This window comes from Sminthopsis crassicaudata, chromosome 6 (genome assembly GCF_048593235.1).
Source record: "Sminthopsis crassicaudata isolate SCR6 chromosome 6, ASM4859323v1, whole genome shotgun sequence".
In the NCBI taxonomy this organism is placed as follows: Eukaryota; Metazoa; Chordata; class Mammalia; order Dasyuromorphia; family Dasyuridae; genus Sminthopsis; species Sminthopsis crassicaudata.
In genome coordinates this window covers 205,078,115-205,098,275 of record NC_133622.1, presented here as the reverse complement: position 1 = coordinate 205,098,275, position 20,161 = coordinate 205,078,115, and the positions used below count along the sequence as shown (strand labels likewise).

At 40.1% G+C, this 20,161-nt stretch overlaps 1 protein-coding gene across 4 annotated transcripts in view; it reads left to right on the top strand.

Annotated features, from left to right (window-relative positions):
- Nucleotides 1-20,161, top strand: part of SBF2 (SET binding factor 2) — a 448,846-nt gene that overhangs the window by 248,816 nt on the left and 179,869 nt on the right. For all 4 annotated transcript variants that reach the window (XM_074273454.1, XM_074273453.1, XM_074273452.1 and 1 more), the window contains exon 14: nt 18,569-18,773. In XM_074273454.1, the coding sequence (XP_074129555.1) occupies nt 18,569-18,773 (205 nt within the window). The remainder of the gene's footprint in view (nt 1-18,568; nt 18,774-20,161) is intronic.

Below are 20,161 nucleotides of genomic sequence, written 5' to 3'. Positions count from 1 at the left end.
CTAAAAAAACTAAAAAAAGAACAAATTAAAAATTCTCAGTTAAATACCAAATTGGAAATCATGAAAATCAAAGGAAAGATTTATAAAACTGAAAGTAAGAAAATCATTGAACTAATAAATAAAATTAGGAATTAATTTTATGGAGGAAAAAAATAGACTAGACAAACCATTGGTTAATTTGATTAAAAAGAGAGAAGAAAACTAAAAAAGTTTGACAAGGGTGAACTCATGACCAATGAAAAGGAAATTAAAGCAGTTTTAAGTACTATTTGCCCAATTATATGTCAATATATCTAATAGTCTCAGTGAAATATGATGAAAAATTTACAATGAACTAAGGTACTCCCAAAGGACTAATGATGAAGAATATTAAAAAATATATACTACTTTTTTTTTTACCTTCTTTCATTCTTTTTCTTTTATTCAAGTCTTGCACAAAATGACTAATATGGAAATGTTTTACATAATTGTACATATATAACCTGTATTTGCTTACTGTCTAAGGGTGGGGGAGGTGAGAGAGGGATGGAATTTGGGACTCAAAACTAAAAAAAATAGTTTAACAAGTAAATAAAACAAAATTAAAAATATGGAATATCTCATCAAAAAAAAAAAACTGACCTGGAAAATAGGTAAAAAAAAATAACTTGGGAGTCACTGGATTACCTGAAAATCATAACTAAAGATCTTAGATGTCATGTTTTGAGAAATTATCAAGGAAAACTTCCCTGATATCTTAGGTCCAGATGGTAAAATAGAAATTGAAAGAATCCACTTATCACCTCATAATTCCAAAATTTAAACCTCTTGGAGAATTATAGCCAAATTTCAGAACTCCCAAGTTTAAGAAGAAAATATTTTAAGTAGTTGGAAAGAAAGGATTCAAATTTTATGGAGCCATAGTCAGGCTAATCTATCAACAGCTTGCTTCCCTCTAATAGGATCATAGGGCTTGGAATATGACATTCCTGAAGGCAAAGGAACTAGGATTACAACCAAGGAATACCTACTCAACAAAATTTAAGAATGATCCTTCAGGAGCCCCCCCCCCAAAAAAAAAAGATATTTAATAAAATAAAGAACTATCTAGCATTCCTAATGAAAAAGCCAAAGCTGAATAGAAAATCTGACATCAAAACATAATTATCAAGAGGATCAAAAAAAGTAAAAGACTCAATCAAATTAATCTATTTACATCCCTCTTTGGGAAGATAATATATGTAACTCCTAAGAATTTTCTCATCATTAGGATAGTTAAGGGAAGTTTATATAGAGGGCATGGATATGAATTGATAATGATAAAAAAAAATTAAGTATTGAGAAAGGGATACACTTGAAGAAGGGGGAAGTTTTCTCACATAAAAGAGACATACAAGAAAAAGTTTTTTATAATGGAAGGGGAAATGAGAGAAGTGACAGATAATGCTTTAACCTCATACTCTTTGGAATTGGTTCTTAAAGTTTGGGATGAATATACATATGCACTTATTCATGTGTAGATATGTAACTTAGGCAATAGGGAAGTAAGTGGAGAAAGTGGGAAAAGAAAAGAGCAGGAGGATAAAGGGGAAAGTGAGAATTAAGGGAAGCAGTGATTAGAAACAATATAGACTTTTAAGAAGGAACAGAAAAAAAAAGAAGAAATAGAATGGAGAAAAATACACAGTAATCATAACTATGTGTGAAGATGAGCTCACTCATAAAATGGAAGCAGACAGAAGAATTCTGGAATTCTGGAAGAAACTGGAATCCAAAAGTATGTTGTTTACAAAGGACACATGAAACAGAAAGATAGAGTTGAAATGTGGGTCTAGAGCAGAATCTAATACTCTTTAGTGGACGTTAAAAATAAGGTAAGGATAGCAATCAGATAAAGCAAAAACAAAAGTGAGTCTAATTAAAAGAGATAAGGAATGAATTAATATACAAAATTTTACAGCAAGATTCTTTGATAAAAGCTTATTTCTCAAACAAATACGAAATATAGAACTGAATCAGATTTTTAAAAATAAGAACCATTCCCTGATTGATAATTGGTCAAAAAATATAAATAGTTTCAGGAAAAGAATTCAGAGCTATCTATATCTGTATATATGCCCTAAATCACTACTGATTAGAGAAATTCAAATTAAAATAACTCTGAGGTACCACCTCATATCAGAAATGACAAATGTTGGAAGGACAATAGATATACTAATGAATTGTTGGTAGAGTAGTGAATCAGTCCAACCACTCTGTTCATATCTTTTGACTACTTAGCAATACCACTACTAGGTCTACACTAACTCTAGATCAAAAAAAAAAAAAAAAAGAAAAAAGAAAAAGGAAAAGGAAAAGCACCTATAAGTACTAAAATATTTATAAACAGCTCTTTTGGTGGCAAAGAATTTGAAATCAAGGTAGTGCTCCTCAAATATTTTTCTGATGGTAGAGCATGGTGGTTGTTTAAGTTTATGTTAACACAATGTTAACACTACCCCTTTCATATATAGTACCATCTTGTGTGTGTATTTTAATATTTTTCTGATTACTTTTTCCTTTTTGTATTACTATTACAACTCATACATCCCCCACATGCATTCCCCCAGCTCAATATTTGAGCACTTAGTAATTGAAAGCTTTATTAGAGGCCTCCTCTTATTGGCTTGAAATCTTATTATAGTTGTCAAGCTAAATTGGACGAAGTCATTGATATTAAGATGTGTAAATTTCCAGATTTATTGGTCTTGAGTTTGTTATTTAAAAACAGAAAAAAAAAAAAAAAAACAAGTCTTTCAAAGAGGAAAAAGTATTAAGTGCTTTTAATTTCTTAAAAGGACAAATACAATCTTTTTTGGGGGGGGCACTGAAGCAATTGGGGTTGTGACTTGCCCAGGGTCACACAGCTAGGAAGTATCTGAGATCAGATTTGAACTCAGGTGCTTCTGACTTCAGAGCTGGTTTTCTATCCACTGCACTACCTAGCTGCCTCTGACAAATGCAGTCTGTTCAGTCATGACAGTTCATGAATTCTGATAAAATCAGTTGTCATTTCATTATACAGTTCTGTCTTTTCAGATGAGAAAAACTGATAGAAGCACATATAGAAAATTACCCTTAGCATTCTTGTGTTCTTAAAACAGAGCTTCTTAAGTTTTTCCTCTTTGTGTTGAGAAATTTTTATGCAATCTCAGATATATAAGTACATAAAATAGGTATATAAGTCAAATATTCACTGATAATAAATCATAATTTCGCAGCCCTCATATTCTGTTATGCAATCTCATATAGGGTCATGACCAACAATTTAAGAAGCTTTGTTATAAAAGATTCATTTCTTTTTTTTTTTTTTTACATTGGCTCTATTTGGCTCAGAGGGATTCTTAGTTGTCTGCTATCTGTATATTATTAGGTCTTTCAACAAAGAAGCAATATTTTCTTATCCCCAAGGATTAATTTTTTAAAATATCACTTATATTGCATTAGTAACATCTTGAATATGTTTCTCAGTAAGTTCATGAAAGGATATCTTTTTTGACCACATTCTAGCTGTATTTTTTTTTCTTAAATGATTTTCTGACTTCCAAGAATAACCAACAATAACAAGATAAACTTCTGATTTTCCCCTTTGCTGTAAAAATTTTTTAAATCCTACTAAAAGAAAATTTGTAATTGTGCTTATTGAATATAGTTGGCATTCATTATAGAATAACTATGTTCAGTGAATTGTTATACTTAACAATTTTTCATTTCCTATGTCCAAAACAAAACCATTATAGGGAGCAAGCATACCATTTTTTTTTTATTATATATATATATATATATATATATTTTATAATATTATCCCTTGTATTCATTTTTCCAATTTACCCCCCCTCCCTCTACTCCCTCCCCCCGACGACAGGCAATACCATACATTTTACATGTGTTACAATATAGTCTAGGTACAATACATGTGTGCGAATATCATTTTCTTGTTGCACAATAAACATTAGAATCCGAAGGTACATGCAACCTGGGCAGACAGATATTAGTGCTAACACTTTTCATTCCCCTCCCAGTGTTTCTTCTCTGGGTGCAGCTACCTCTGTCCATCATTGATCAACTGGAAGTGAGTTGGATCTTCTTTATGTTAAAGATTTCCACTTCCATCAGAATACATCCTCATACAGTATTGTTGTTGAAGTGTACAGTGATCTTCTGGTTCTGCTCATTTCACTCAGCATCAGTTGATTTAAGTCTCTCCAGGCCTCTCTATGTTCCTCCTGCTGGTCATTTCTTACCGAGCAATAATATTCCATAACCTTCATATACCACAATTTACCCAACCATTCTCCAACTGATGGACATCCATTCATCCTCCAGTTTCTAGCTACAACAAAAAGAGCTGCCACAAACATTTTGGCACATATATGTCTCTTTCCGCTCTTTAGTATTTCTTTGGGATATAATCCCAGTAGTAGCGCTGCTGGGTCAAAGGGTATGCACAGTTTGATAACTTTTTGGGCATAATTCCAGATAAGCATACCATTTTTAAAAAATAAGATTTCAGGAAGTTTAGGTAGAATTATTTTGTTTGTTTTTACTTTTTGGTAAATGTTTATGAATTTTGAAAGATGATAGCCTCAGATCAAAATAAAGATTAGGAATTAAAACAAGTATTTAACTAAGGGAAGGTCACCTGTAGAAATGATGATTGTCTTCCTTTAATTCTGATGAGACAAAAGACAAGGGGAAAGTTAAGGAAGAAGGCAGGTGAATCAGTGAAAGGAGTTGGGACTGAAAGTGGAATTTTCCGTAACAGTTTTTTGACTCAGAAGAAATAAATTTAAGTCTTCAGAAAAAGTGCAATGCCATTCTACCTCCTTTTATCCTACTTTGTTCCTTGACTTTGAGGAAATGTTAAAGGAAGGTTTTTATCCTAGGATCTACTTGACTTTTTATGTCTATATTAATATTCAATATAATTATTTTTCTTTATAATCCAATGGATTTTATTTCATGCATTTAAAAACTCTTCTCTTAGGTGGTATCCACAGTTTCATCAGACCACCAAGGGGTCCATGACACAAAACAAATTAGGAACCCCTGGGCTAAAGAAGATTAGAGCACATTAATTCATTGTCTTCTAGAGAAAGCCTGACCATTGTCACTCTCCATAAAGCAAACATATAGAAGAGATTAACTTAAATTTCACAGAGGGGAAAGAGAGGTTTGTTAAATGGAAGAACCTCCTGGTTTTCTAAGAAGGTTATTAATACAGGGGAGCAGAGGTTTTGGAGTCACAGCATTAGAGGTGGAAAGGATCTTACATGTCCAGTCCAATACCCCCCTCCCATCTCATCCCCAAAACACACACATGAATTTTACAGAGAACACTGCCATCCAGAAAGGAGAAGACTCTACAATAAAAGCCTGGTCATCTGGGTCTTCTGCCTCAGTTTACTCCTCTTTCCATTCAGTTCCCTGTCCATATTGTGCCCTCTCAGTACTGAGTCCCTCAGTTTTGTCCTGGTCCCTCCTCTCTCTCCACACTACTTCACTTGGGGATCTCACCGTGGGTTTAATTAACATCTCTATGCTGATGCCTTTCCTGCCCCCATCTCTTTGCTGACCTCCAGTCTCCTTTTAGGCATCTCAAACTGGATAAGCAATAGATAGCTTAAATTTATCATGTCCAAAACAGACTTTATTATCTTTTCCCTAAGCCCTTAATATTAATAAATGTTTAATAATTTGCTGTTGTTTTTCATTTTAGAAATTCTGCAGTTATAATACAGAGAAATATGTCTCTTAAAAAAAGGTGACTGAACCAGATGACTGTTTGGAGTTCATTCAGTTCAGTTCTGGGTTTAATGAGCCCTTGCTAGAGGAAAAGTCCTCATTGAAAGAATCTAGGAGCAGTGACACTCCACGAGTCTCTGAACTAAACACTGTACTTATTGGATGGAAAGTACAAAAGATAATGATAAAGTGACTTAGATTGGGTCATACAGTGAATTAGCAGCAGTGAAAGCAAATGAACCCAAATGGTTTCATTAACTTCTCAGTTATTTAATAATCTTATAAAATTTTCTTTTTGCTAAGTAAAGAACTAGCCATTTAATTTGAATGAGCATTTCCCAGTTATTGCAGTATCATTATGAACCAGTGATTCTGTTCAGATGTTTATAAATTTTTAGCTCAAAGCCTGGCAACTTCATCTTTACCACCATTCCTCTTCCCCCTTGCTTTTTAATTTCCTCAGATTTCATTTTAGTCTTTCTCATCTGTTTTTAGAGCTCCTTTTTAGGACTGGTCATATTTAGGGCTTCTTGACCACATATATTCAACACAATGGGACACTTATTGCATAGAAATAAAATATCTCGACATAATGTAAAGACTTATATAAAGGATTTGAATAAGCTATAGCTGAGAGTATGCAGGTAATCAACTTCATGTGTTCTATTTGGGAAAACCATAATGCTTTTTCTTAATTCTATTCACTTTAGAATTCCATCCTAATTTGTTTCACATCTGGAACTGAACACTTTCATTCTGTAGTTTATGTAATTTAAATCTGACTGATTCAAAATGTAAAGAAGGGGAAAATGACAGAATTTGGGCTGTCTTATATAAATAACATGTGATCTTTAGCCTTCTTTCATCCTACAACAACAACAACAACAAAATACCAAGTAGATGTTTAATACATAAGGCAGGATTGTTAATATATTAGGTGGAAAATTCTATTCTTATTACATTTTTCAAGGAAGTTAACTTAAATGCCAGACAAATTGAATTTATACCACTGACATTTATGCCTTCGGTTTCTATTATGAGGTAAATGGAAAATGCTGCTCTTGGGCTGCTTTTTTTTTCTTTTAAAATTCCATTCAGAAAAGTTTTATTAAGTGTTAGGCATAGTGGTGGCACTGGGAATACAAAGAAAAAAATTAGAGCTTTTGTTCTGTTGGGTTCTTCACTGCTTTCTTGAGGAGTTACTGTCATGATATTCTAGGATCTCAGAGAAGTCTTAGGCTGAGAACCTATAGGTTTTCAGTGCTCCAGTATTGTGATTAAGGACAAAGTCTGATCATTGTTTTCTTGATCTGAATTTTGCAAATCTCTACTTGGGTTTGAATCATTACAATACCCCTTATTGAAAGGAACAGTACAGTCTCAGTGCCTTTTCTTTTATTCAGTCACTATCAGCCAGTTGGGAAGTTCTGCTGGTCAGAGTTGAGTTTGATCTGGGATTGCTGCCCTGGTTATTTACCTACAGACTTCATCCCTTTTCTCATTCATATACTACAATAATGTTTCATTATATTCATATATCATGATTTGTTTCTCCATCCCCCAGTTGGTGAATACATCTTTTTATTTCCAGTTCTTTCCTTCTACAAAAAGAATTACTATAAATATATTTGTACATTTATGTCTTTCTCTTCTTTCTTTGTTGCCCATCTAGGCCTAATAGTGATATTACTGGGTCAAAGGATATGCACAGTTTAGTAACATTTAGGGCAGAGTTCCATATTGCTTTCCAGAATAGCTGTTTTAGTTCACAGCTCCACCAGCAGTGATTAATGTGTCAGATTTTCCCTAAGCTCCTCAAACTGTTATTTTCCTTTCTTGGGTATGGGGGGAGGTAAAAAGGGGGTTAGGTTTTTTGTTTTAGAGGGGAGGGTTGTCACTTTGATCAGTGTAAGGTGCAGCCTGAGAGTTGTTTTAATGTGCATTTTTCTAATTATTAGTGACTTGGAACATTTTTCTAGATGGATCTTGAGAGACTGGATTTCTTACTCTAAAAACTGCCTGCTGATATTCTTTGACTATCAATTGGAGAATAGCTCTTATTCTTCTAATTTTGAATTAGTTCCTCATATATCTTGGAAATGAGATCTTTATCAAAGAAACCTGCTACAAAGATTTTTTTTTTTTAATTTTTCATTTGGCTGGCTTTGTTTTGTTTATAGAATACCTTTTTAATTTGTCTTATTAAAAATTGTCCATTTTATCATGTATGCTGAAAAGTGCTGAGCACATGGCAAGTTTATAATTGAAGTATAAAGTGCCCTTTAAAGTCAGAGAGGAAAAGACAGTGGAATAAAGTCAAAAGGAAAGCTTATTTCTAGCTCTTGGGGTGGGGAATCACAAGTCCAGGGAAGAGGTGGCATTTTAGTTGGGTCAAGAAAGAAAGGTAAGATTTCAACAAGGAGAGTCAGAAGAGAGATTCTGTTGTAGACCAGGCACTTATGATATAAGCCAAAACAACAGAAAACAGCAAATGCTGCACTTTGGTTGGACCGTAAGGAATATGAAGAGGAATAAGAGACGGGACCAAGAAGATGTATGTAGTCACACATGACGTAGAATGCCTTGCTCAAATGCCAGGCTAACGAGTATCAACTACATGCAGAAGACGGTAGAAAGGGACAGCTTCTGAGTAGAGGAATCCCATAGTCAGTTCTTTGTCCAAGGAAGATTCATATCAGAATCATCTTGAGGAGGGAGATGGACTCAAGGCTATCCCAATAATTCAGATAAATAATGTAATGAGATAACAACAGAATTGGGAAAGAAGAGCTAGAGTACAGTAATGCAGTGGAGGTAGAATCTTGGCAGAGATTTGAGTATGGGAAATGAGAAAGTGAAACCAGAGAAATATAGCAATGATATTCATAACATTAGAAACTAAGTGAATGATAATCCACTGACACAATAAAAATAAATCAAAAGGAAAAGCAACTTTAGACCTAGCAAAAATGAAGAAAAGAGGGAGATAATTTTATTTTTGAAGATGTTTAATTTGCAATGCCAGCACAGGCGTCCAAATGGATATGCTGAGGAGGCCTTTGGAAATATGTTTTTAATTGTTTATTTTCATGCCTTCTAGATGACATATGACATTTGACAATTTTGTGGTATCTACTACAAAATTTTTAAAATTAAATTTCAAAGCTGATTAAGTTTTTTCTTTTATAATCATTTGCTATAACTAGAACTCAATTGCAGCTCAATCCCCAAATCACCCTAAATTTTAAAAATCACTACTATGTTATGCTGGTTGTAGGTGAATATCTAGACAATAGTATGAGAATTTTGTATGTATTATTTTTAAAGTGTGGGCCATATGATAAGATTATGGATTATCTTCAACCTGGAAAATGTTGCTTAACACAGGTCCTCCCTTTGGGAGAGAAAAATGACTATTTCCCATTAGCCTTCTCTCTTCTCTCTATTCTCTGGTAGTAAATGTCCATTCTGGTCCATTCATTCATTAAATATTTGCTGAAAACTTGCGATATGTAGTGCCATGTGAGAAATTTTAAAATGTATAAAATACAGACCCTGAAATAATTTAAATGGTTTTCAACTTGAGTTGGAGGAGAATAGGAACAGTCAGTTGGTCAGTCAAAAGGCATTTATTAAATGTTTACCGTGTGTCTGGTACTGTGCTAAGAATTGCTGGGGATATGAGCAAAGTAAAAATAAACCACCAATAGCAACAAAAGCCCCAACTTTCCTAGAGCTCATATTCTAATGAAAGAGACAGCATATAAATAACTGGGTTACTCATGACACAAGTAGATACACACACCACACATATGTGAAAGAGATAGATTTTCAGTTAGAATATCATACCATTGCTTTTGAACTGGAAGCATCCTTAAAAGTTTCCATTTTGTCTCTCCCATCAGATGGTGAGCTCAATCCTGGCACATTAGGAACACTTAATATTTATTGAATTGGCCCTTATTTTATAGCTGCCCAAACCTCACAGGCAACATGTGTCAGATGTGGAACTTTGGCCCAGGTGCCTGACTATACAAGTAGCATCTTTTCCTTTGTACCCTGCAACAGCTAAGGATTTAAAAGGTCTGCGGTCAAATTGGAAATTGAATTTAACAGTTACTTATTAAGTTCTCTTCCCACCCCACCCCCCACCCCCGTGTCCAAGGCACTGTGCTAGGTGCTAGGGGTACAAAGACAAAAACAAATCAGTCCCTCTCTTCAAGAAGATTACACTCTACTGAGGAGGCAAAGTAATGCCAAGTATCTTTCATGAGGTGGAGAGTACTAATTACTAGAGGATCTAGAAAGTCCTCATCCAGTAGGGGAGTTCCTGTGCCTTAAGGTAAGCTAAAGATTTTGTTTGGTAGAGGTGAGGAGGGCATGTCTCTTATCAGACACATAGGCAAGAGATAAGAGGTCTCCTCTGAGGAACTGCTAGAAGCAAGGGAGCTTGGATAGAACAGTGCCTGAAGCACAGTCATCAAGCAAGGCAAGAAAGACCAATGGGGCCGAGAAATGGGCCAAGGCAGGGTGTTAAAAGCCAAGCTGTACCCCGAGGTAGGGAACCAGGGACAGTTTTTTGAGTGGAGTGATGTTGTGGTCCAATCTACATTTTAGGAATATCTATTTGGCTGCTGTGCAAATAAAAGAAAGAAAGAAATGTAGAGGGAAGAGCCTGAAGACTGGGCGACCAGTTAGGAGGTTGTTTCTGCAGTCCGGAAGGGGAGATAGTGAAGTCATGCTAGGAGATAGAAGGGAAGAGAGGCAGGATACAGAGAAGCAGAATTAACAGGGTTTGGCAACTGGTTGGATATGAGAATTGAGGGAGAATTTACGAATTAAGAATGCTCCCAAGGTTGCAACATTGGTTTCTGAGAGTTTGGTGGTGACAGCAATGGAAATATGAAAGTTTAGAGTAGATAAGGTTCGAGGAAAATAAGTTCTGTTTTGAATGTGATAAATTTGACCAAAACATGCAATTTTGTCCTTTCCTATGGGATATGCCAAGGTTCTGAGATGCAGTCAGTCCCTAAGCGAGTCTTCCCTAAGTACTCCTGCCCTGGTGCTGAGAGCTAGAGCAGTGGCTCCCTGAAGGGTCCTCACACCTGGCTGCGTGTCTCGGGTCAGGGTTTATTAATACCCTAGGCCTCTCTTCCAGCAACACAAAACTGATTCAGCCAAAAAGTTGTGGTGAGAGGGCAGGAAGGGCGAGATGTCTTTAGTCCAGACAGTCCGCATCCGCGCTTGGGTATAGGCTGAAGTTTTTATCATGCGGCCTCGACTAATCGCATTACTCCAGAGGTCTTCTGTGGGGAGAGTGGGATTCACAGTCCGTCTGGAAGCCTTGCCAGTAGGCGCCCACTTCTACTAAAAATCACCATCAGCAGGTACATGCAAAGGTAGGCCCATGGAACTAGGTAGCATAGTAGATATGGAGCTTAAGGCCTCAGGCACCCACCTGCTGTAGGAGCCCAGGCAAGCCACTCAACCTCTCTCAGCCTCAGTTTCCTCCATTTAAAAAAATGGGTGTATGTGGGGGAATAAGAACACAAAGTTGTTTTGAAAATCATATAAGATAAAGCACTTTGTAAAGCTTAAATCTGTTGTCATAAAAAGGCTTTGTGGAAATGAATCTCTTCACAAAAGGTTGGAGAGTATTACTTCATATGGAGATATAGGCAGTTTGTGGTAAGGCCACAATACTAGCACATATCAAACAACAGCTTTGAGAAACATAAGGATCATAGAAACCTCTAGGACCTTCAAAGCCAGTGGCTTTTTTTCCCCAGGCTTCCATCCTCCTGATCCCTGCAGCCTTGGACACTGAGAGCCACACCTTCCTTCTAGGTCCTCCCTCTTTCTTTAGCTTTGTTAAAAAGCCTTGGACAGTTTCCTGCTAGCTTTGACTTCCTTCTTGTTCCTTTTCCTCCTTCCAGCCTCTTATGGGAATCTAGCCCCTGCTCAGCCCTTTCCTCTCCTTACCTTCTCATGGACATCTCCTTCAGTTCCTCGCTGTGCTTTAATGCTATCCTTTGCGAGGTGGCCCTCAGATCTGGGTTGCTGGCTCTGATTTTTTGCCCATACTCTAGTATCCAGCTCTCTTGTAGTCCTTTCACCTGAGTGAAACATTTCAAATGTATCCAAAAAACCATTATTTTCCTTTCTAAATCCTTTTGATTTCTACTTATGGCAATCCTGTTTTGTCTCAAAATTTTAGTATTGCCTTTATCTCCTTCCTTGCTATTCCCATTGATTGACCATTGACAAGTTTTCTCTTTGCCAGATCTACCAATACCTTCTTTTATTGCTATTTGCTTTGCCTCTCCTCTCTCCTCGCTCCACAGTGAGGAGCATTGTAATGTATTGCTCACCTTATGCCATGCAGAATGCTTTCATGGACCTACATGACCAAAATACAAAGTACAGCTCCATAGTTTGGAATATGGGGATCTCAGCAGATTTACTTTTTTAGTTTTATCGTCAACTCTTTCTCTACATCATCTTCATCATCATTGTCATGGGTAACACTAACCCCCTGCTTTAAATATGTCATCTCCTTTGCCTGGGAGGCAGGGCTTGTGATTATGGCTATTTTCCAGCTGGGGAAACACAGAAAGGTCACTACAATTAGTGAGTACATGGAGCAGCATTTGAACTCCACTATACCATCTCTAAATGAACCCTCCATTGCGCTCAAACCAAAAACTTCATATTATATTATACCCTGTTGGTTTACACCTTCACTTGCAGCTACCTACAAAGTCTTTCCCTCTCTAACCCTTCCCAGCCTTTCTCCTTCTCAGGTCCCACGGGCATGCTGTAATGTTTCTCTATTGTACAACTGCCCAAGTATTAACATGAGGAAGATTTAGGGAGAAACAAATTCCTGTTTGTAAGTCTTAGGGAAGGTTTTAATTGATTTTGAGCTCAATGTGAATCATCATTGTGAAGTGCCAGCCCCCCTCCACCCCTCAAAAAAAGTAAATGTAATCTGATTACATATTTACTTGACTAGGATTGGTGATTTCATCAAAGTGGATTTTCCCACTAGTGCAGATCTCAGTCCCTCTCTCCTTCCTTCATAGGTTTTTATAGTTGAAGAAAAAATAATTGACTTATGACAAACTTTGTGGTAAAAAACCTCTCTGAGCTTAGCTAGCTTCATCCTTGCATGGCAGACATATAATCCATGGTCAGGCCCATCACTGAAGAGTTATAGTTCTGTCCTGTCTATTAGACATTACACAGCACTGCCATGACCTTTGAGAACTCAGGTTCACATTCACACAATGATGAGGCATTTTAGTAGTAGAACTTGGAAGAAGAATGAATGAACCAGAAATAGAAGCATGGTGTCCAGAATAAAGAAAGTCTGGTATCTTAGAACTCATTCTGCATTGAGAGACTAGAGACCTGGTCCTCTAGTCCTAGGACCACAGGCAAGTCCTTTAACCAGCTGTGGGACATTAGTTTGAATTCAGAGAACCGTGTTCAAACCTTGATTGTTGCTTATTCACTGTGGTCTTGGATGAGTCATTTCATTTTCTAGACCTTGATTACTTTATGCAGTGGAAGAGTTGGAACAAATAAATTTCTAAGGTGACTACCAGTTCTAAATATTGTGGAACTGTGATACAACTTTGGCTTCCTCAAATGAGGAGTTAATAATTGGCTACCTCACAAGGCTGTTACAAGGAAACGGTAAAGCAAAATATAAAAAGGTATCATATTACTAAAGTCCTACCATATTCTGTACTAGAATTATTATACCTAGAATTTTATATTTAGTTCTTGCCACAGTTTAAGAAAGTTAACTGGGAGACAAGGATGAACATGATTTCAAAGAGACTTAAAATTGTGTCTTATGAATGTAGTGTTTTCTCTGGAAAGAAAAACCTCAGCGTTACTCTCACTGATAGGCCTTGGAGGACTCAATTGCATTACCAAAGGCTACTCTGGTAACATACTCCCAAGACTATATATGTGGCGAGTTTATCTTTGGCAGTCAGTAGACAGTCAATAATTCTTCTTTATTAATAACCAACAGGTATATGGCACGTAATATGTACCAAGCACTGTAGTAAGTACTTTACAAATAATATTTTATTTGATCCTCACAATGACCTTGTGAGGTAGGTGTTATATTTTCCCCATTTTACTTTTGAGGAAACTGAGGCAAACAACTAAGATACTTCTTCAGAGTTCACAGCTTAAATAGCTGAGGCTGGTCTTCCTGACAATAGGCCCAGCTCTCTTATCCACTGTGTGACCTAGTCTAAAGCAAAGGCATTTGTGAAGATGGTGTCGTAGGAAGAATAACTACAAAACACTTATAAACTTGGGACAAAATATTCTACAAACACACAAAATGCTCATGGAAAGAGTTGTAAAAACTTAGAGCACACTGGTTGCGAGGCACACACGTGGGAAACATATATATCTGGCCAAATGTCTGAGAGGGATAAGGTTCGTATGGCCCAGACAAGTCAGATCACCACCTGTCCTCCTCTCCCCAGTACAAGAGCCTCTGAGCCCCAAAACTCCAGGAATATCACTGCTCCCCCCATGGCCATCAACCAGGGAGACTTGAATCTTCATCGTCTCATCGAATTCCTAAAGAAGCTCCAGTCAGACAATAACATATTGATAGGTACTGTGCTCATAACTGGAGATAAAAAAAAGTAAAAACCAAAAAGATCTCTGCTGCAAGTAGCTCACAGTCTTAAATGACCTGCAAACAATTATGTACAACCAATATATACTCTCAGAGAGAAGGACTGCTTTTAAGGAAAACTGGAGAATATGGTATGTTAGCTGAGACGTACAGGAAGCCAAAGATCAGAGTCCCAGGCCGGAAGGACAGCCAGTGAAAATGCCCCAAGTCCGGAAGTGGGGATCATGTTTGAGGAGCAGTGCGGAGACCGGGGTCCCTGGGTCTGCTACATCTTTATATCTACACACGACAAGCAGCAAAGGCTCTGTAGAGGACTCAGTAAATATTTAGGAAACCACAGCCATGGCTCTGGCTGTCCCTTTGGTGCCATGTGCTCGCTATCAAACTCTCCCTGTGGACTTAGAGAGCTCTGCAGCTCTGCTCTTGTCCTGCCTGGCCCCCATGAGTCAGCCCTGAGGGACATTGGACAGCAGCTGTTCCAGTCCCTGATAGCCTTAGTGCCTCAAACAGCTTTGCTTACAAGTGGGAAGGGAGCACGCCCTTCTTGTTCTCTCCCTGGGGGGTGAGGCACAGAGCTGCTTTGGGAAGGAAGAAAGTTGTCCAAGTTGTATCCTGAGGGTTAGGTCTAGGGGAGGGGACTGTCCCCTTCACCGGTGGGCCTTGGAACGTCTATGAGGCCAGCTCCGTTATCTCTCCTAACGGCGTTACCTTTAAAAAACTCTTCTTTAAGGAGTTTGGCAGCTTCTAGCACTAATGCCCATCATATTGGGCTGCCCCTCAGTCGGGGCTTAATGCATCTGAGCTTAATGCATACATTGGTCCTTCCTGTGCCAGCTCTTTGTGTGTTTGCCTCTTGTGAATTTCTAGTTGGGTTTTTGGGTTGGAGTTTTTTGTAATTCCTTATTTCAGCCATAGGTCTGCGGACACACTCTCACCTAGTCTGCTTCCCAGAATCCACCTGTCTCCGTTCTGAAGAATAAATGCCTTTTGTGACTGCAGAGTTAAGTAGAGGGAAGCTCCTCTTCCTCCCCATCACTGCCTTGTTCTCAGAGCTACCGAACGTTCCTTCTGGAGCACCCAGAGGAGCGTGTAAGCCCTTATGACAGGCCAGGATTAGGACTGAAAGAATAAAGATATTGGAACAGCAGCTTTCTCCAGCAATTGAGTCCGGGCCTTTTGAGGAATCTGCCAAAATTTCTCCAGCTGTGTAAACTTCTTTGTCGTTTCTTTGTATTTAAATTCCTTTCTCATTCAAGGAAGAAATTAAGTTCCCTTCTCTTCAGTGAGAGGAATGTTTTTCTTAATGAAAAATAAAAATCAGCCAATGTGCAGCTGATGATAATACCACCACTACACAATGAGGCTTCCCGATTTAGGAAGGTTTAGAACAGTTTTCACATGTATTATCTCATTTAATACTCGTAATCTGTGAAGACAGCTTGTTTAGTCAGAAAACAAGCATCTATTAAGCACTTCTGTGTGTCAGCCTAAGTCCTGGGAGTACTTCTGCAAGCAAAAGGAGAGGCAGGGCCTGCCTGTGGGGGCTTCCAGGCCCTCAGCACAGGGAAAGCACTGCCGAGGGAGCGGAAGGGGAAGGAGTACGGAGGGCCCGGCGTCCCCAGAATGGAGGCCTTGGGAGGACGCAGCGGGAGAAGAAGAAGATGCGGAGGAGAGAGAGGAAGGCGTCAGGAGAGCCAGGGCCTGCCTCAGAAGTGAGAGGGCCAGGGCCCCCCAGGCTGCCCTGCCCAGGGCAGATCCCCGGGCCTGTCTCCCATCCTCGGAATGTGGCTGTGACTCCTGCTGGGGAAGCCCAAGGCCCGGCACCCTCCCGCTCCGGGGGGTGGCCCCATGTCACTTGTTTGTGAGTTGGGGGCCAGGTGAGCCGCCCTCACAAAGTTGTCGTTCGTTCTTCTTCCCAGTAGAGGGCAGCAGCACAAGGGCCAGGACATCACAAGAGCACTGGTTTGGGAGGCTTCCTGTCATTTCTTAAACCCAAAGGAATGGATTGGGACCCAGCAAGAGACCTCTCCAGACTTCGCTCTAGGACGCCCGCCTGCACGGTGCAAATTCAGCAGGAATCCCGACTGGAGTCAGAGGCCTGGGTTCGGATCCTGCCTCCCGGACGCTGACTCCCCGGCCTCACTTCCTGCTCCCTGGGATGAGGAGGTTGCCCGAAGAGCCCCTAAGCTCCTCCTGGGCTCTCCGTACCGTGGCCGGGACTCAGCCTGGCCGGAAAGCACCCTGGCGCTGGCTCTTCAGACTTGGGAGGGCACTGAGGCTTACCCGGGAGTGCGGGCGGCTGGGGGTCAAAGCTGCTCCGCCACGATGGGGAGCTCCTGCTGGGAGCGCTGAGCCCCTTCCCCAAATTACCCTATGTCCTCTCCCCCTCCTCCCCGCCTGGCCATTCCCACTCTCCTCGGAGTGTCCAGTCAGACTTGCTTTGCCGCCTCCTTCCCAGCGAGCCCCGTCTGGAGCACCCCACAGTGCAGGCTTAGGTTCTGGTCAGTGGCGGCCACAGGCCTCCTCATCTCAGCTGGGCCATGTTCTCGCCCGGCCTCCTCCCCCACTCCCATCAGAGTCACTTTGCTGAAGCCCAGCTTTGACCCATCACCCCCACTGGAAAGCATTCACTGGCTCCCTGTGGCCCACTGGATACGGGCGGCTTCTCTCCCTGCTGCTGAGGGCCCCTCCTCACTCCATCTGCGCCCCCCCTCCCGCCAGCTCACCATGTCCCTGACCTACCCCCCTTGCTTCTCCCGAGGCTGTCTGTGCCAGGCCCTGCTCTGGGACTGTGGTTCAGAGCCAGCAGTAATCCCAGCTTTTCCGGGGAGGACATGGTAGGAGCACCTCCAGTCAGTCAGTCAGTGCTCCCCCAGGCCGTGCCCAGCCCCCAGAGGCACAGAGAGTCGGAAGACATTCCTTGTCCTCCAGGAGGCACAAGTGTCTCCTCGTTTTGTCCTCACAACGCTTGGTAGCCTGGCACAGAGACCCGAGGAGGTGTGTGTGACAGGCCCAGGGCCACCTGTACCAAGGCAGGAAACGCACCGCTCTGCCCGGAATGCCGGCCCGAAGGGAGCCGGGAGCCAGACAGCAGAGCCAGGCCGCGCTGTCTGTACCTTGTCTTTTGGGTAATGGGAAAGTCATGTGTGGTCGTGAAAGGGCCAGTTCTCTTTTGGGGGGAAATAGTCGTTCAGTGGTTGTACAGCAAATGAGTTGCAAAGGGAAGAGACTGGAGGCAAAGAGACCAGTGTTGCAGTGGTTCAGGGAATAGAGCATGAGGACCTGAACTTGAGTATAAGCCATGGAAACAGTCAGGAGGGGCTAGTGTGAGAATGGGGCACTGAGGAGAGGCAGGAATGCAGAACGATTCCCAGGCTGGGAGTTATAAGTGTCTAGAATGAAGATGGAGCAGCCTTCCGCCGCAAACAGAGAACTGCAAAGGGAGAGCTGGTCTTGGGCAGAAACCCGAACTCTGTTTCACTCACTGTCAGGTTTAAGTCATTCCACAAGCATTCTTTGTCCCAGAGACTGTGCTAAGCACTGAGATACAAAAAGGAAATGCAAAGCCCCTGCCTTCAAGGAGCCCGTGTTCTAGTAAGGGAAACAACACACAATCAGCTTTGGACCCAAGAGGCATAGGTACAGGGCAAGGCCCAGCCTTGGATTTAAACTGAGAACCCGGGGTGAAGTGAGGAGGCAGAGCATCCTAGCCTTGGGGGACGGCCAGTGGGAAGACACAGCCCGAAGATGGGGCAGATGGGGATCGGATTGTATTCACTTTAACCTTGTTCTTGCAGAGTGCTATCCATGGGAGTTGCTATTATGAACTGCTAAATTGAAGTCAGCAGTCAAGTAAAGACTCTCACTCTGTGCAGAAGACAGCAGTGAGGCACCTTAAGGGTAGACAAAGAACAAAGATGTAGACCCTGCCTTGAAGGAGGCATTCACAATGAATATTCTTGTCATGAAAGATTGCCCTGAAAGAAGTTCCTGGACTTGTAATCCCTATTTTTATTTTTAGTTTCTTTCCTCCTTCTTGCTCTTCATTTTCTCCTTCAACTTGTTCCCTAAATTCCTCTTATATTCGTGTTTTTTCTTGACATATTTTTTCTTAAATTTACTCTTTTGCAGGAAAATCCAAATCCTCACATGGCATTCCAGAAAGTTCCACGCCCCACAGAAGGTTCTCACTTGCGAGTTCACATACTTCCTTTCCCGAAGATTAATGAGTCCAGGGTTCAGGAGCTGATACAGGAAGGTCTTGCGAAGAACCAGCTCGCACCTCCGACTTCTCGAGTGGAGAAGAAATGTGTCGTGCCGGCAGGTCCACCTGTCGGTATGTGTGTGGGGCTCTTTTTTGACTGTTGTTCATATGTCACGTTCATTGGCTAGAGTTCTTTAGAAGGATTCAGAGCTCTAACTCTCCACTGTTTATATTTTTGAGGGTTAAGAAAGGCCAATTTTGGAATTTTTAGTCGATTACATTTTTTACCGGATTTGTTGTGTAATTATGGTTAGTTTGATTCTTTTTTTATAACTGCCTTGGGGCAGGTAGGAGGGAAATTTTTTCCCAGTTGAATTTGGTTGGACAGTAGCCTTCATTTATTTCCTTTTTTTGTAATCTAGTTCTCTTCAGAATGCCCATTTGCTTCATCAGCATAATTTAGGCCAAATTCTTTCCTCAGATTCATGCGGAAGGTCCCACTGGACTCAGTGGGAGCTGCACGTGTGCATCCAAGAATCTAGCCCCAGCAGCCCTTCCTGTAAGGCAAAAACAAAAGTTGGCAAAGCCTGCGTCCTACTTGTTATTCCATTACACATGAAAACTTGAAAATGCTTCATTGTACACAGTTGATATTTCATAGACTTGCAGAACTGCCTACACTACCCAAAGCAGATTTTAATCTTTAAAGCTTTAGAGGCTAATTAGTTTTAATCTGTTCACTGAGAATTTCAAAGGAAGAAAAAACCCCACAGATGAAGATGAATGAAACCGAAATTCTAGTAGAGTGGAAGAACCCTGAATTAGGGATTCAGAAGGAACAGATGTGGTCCTTGACTCATCACTGTGGCACAAAGAAAAGCCTGGTCACTGGGAACACTGGCCTGACTTGTTCTTCACGAATCCATGCTGGCTTCTAATGATCAGCGCTTCCCTTTCCAAGTACTCACAAACTATCCCTTTAATCATCTCTTTTGGAATTTTTGTCAGGAATTACAAAGAAGCTCACTAGACCATGCAAACCTCATTTTAAAAACTGTAATATTTGTTCATTTCTAATCCTTTAGGTCCTTGTTCAAACTCTGTGGTTTTTCAAAGGTCAGTGACAGCAACCCAGAAATTTTGCTAGCAGCTAATTTTTGATAACTTGGATGTATTTTCAGTGGACTCATTTCATCATTTACCTGGGATTTCAATTCTTTGTTCACTGTTTCTTTTCTACATCTACTGACAGTCTGAAGATCTTTACTCTTAGAAAAAAAACAGTAGCAAAATGGGAATTGAATAATTCTACCTCCTTGTTAGGCTGTGCCCCTTTTTGTATTCAACTTCAATTGCATATCCTTGTTTCCCATCTTTTGCAGATCTTTTAAAAATCTAACTTGATCATCAAATTTCCTATTTATTCACATTTATTATTTTTTCATCTTCCCCTTTTTTTGTCACATTAGAACTGGTTGTTTATCTAAAGAATTTTGTCCTAGACAGCATCCTATCCCTTA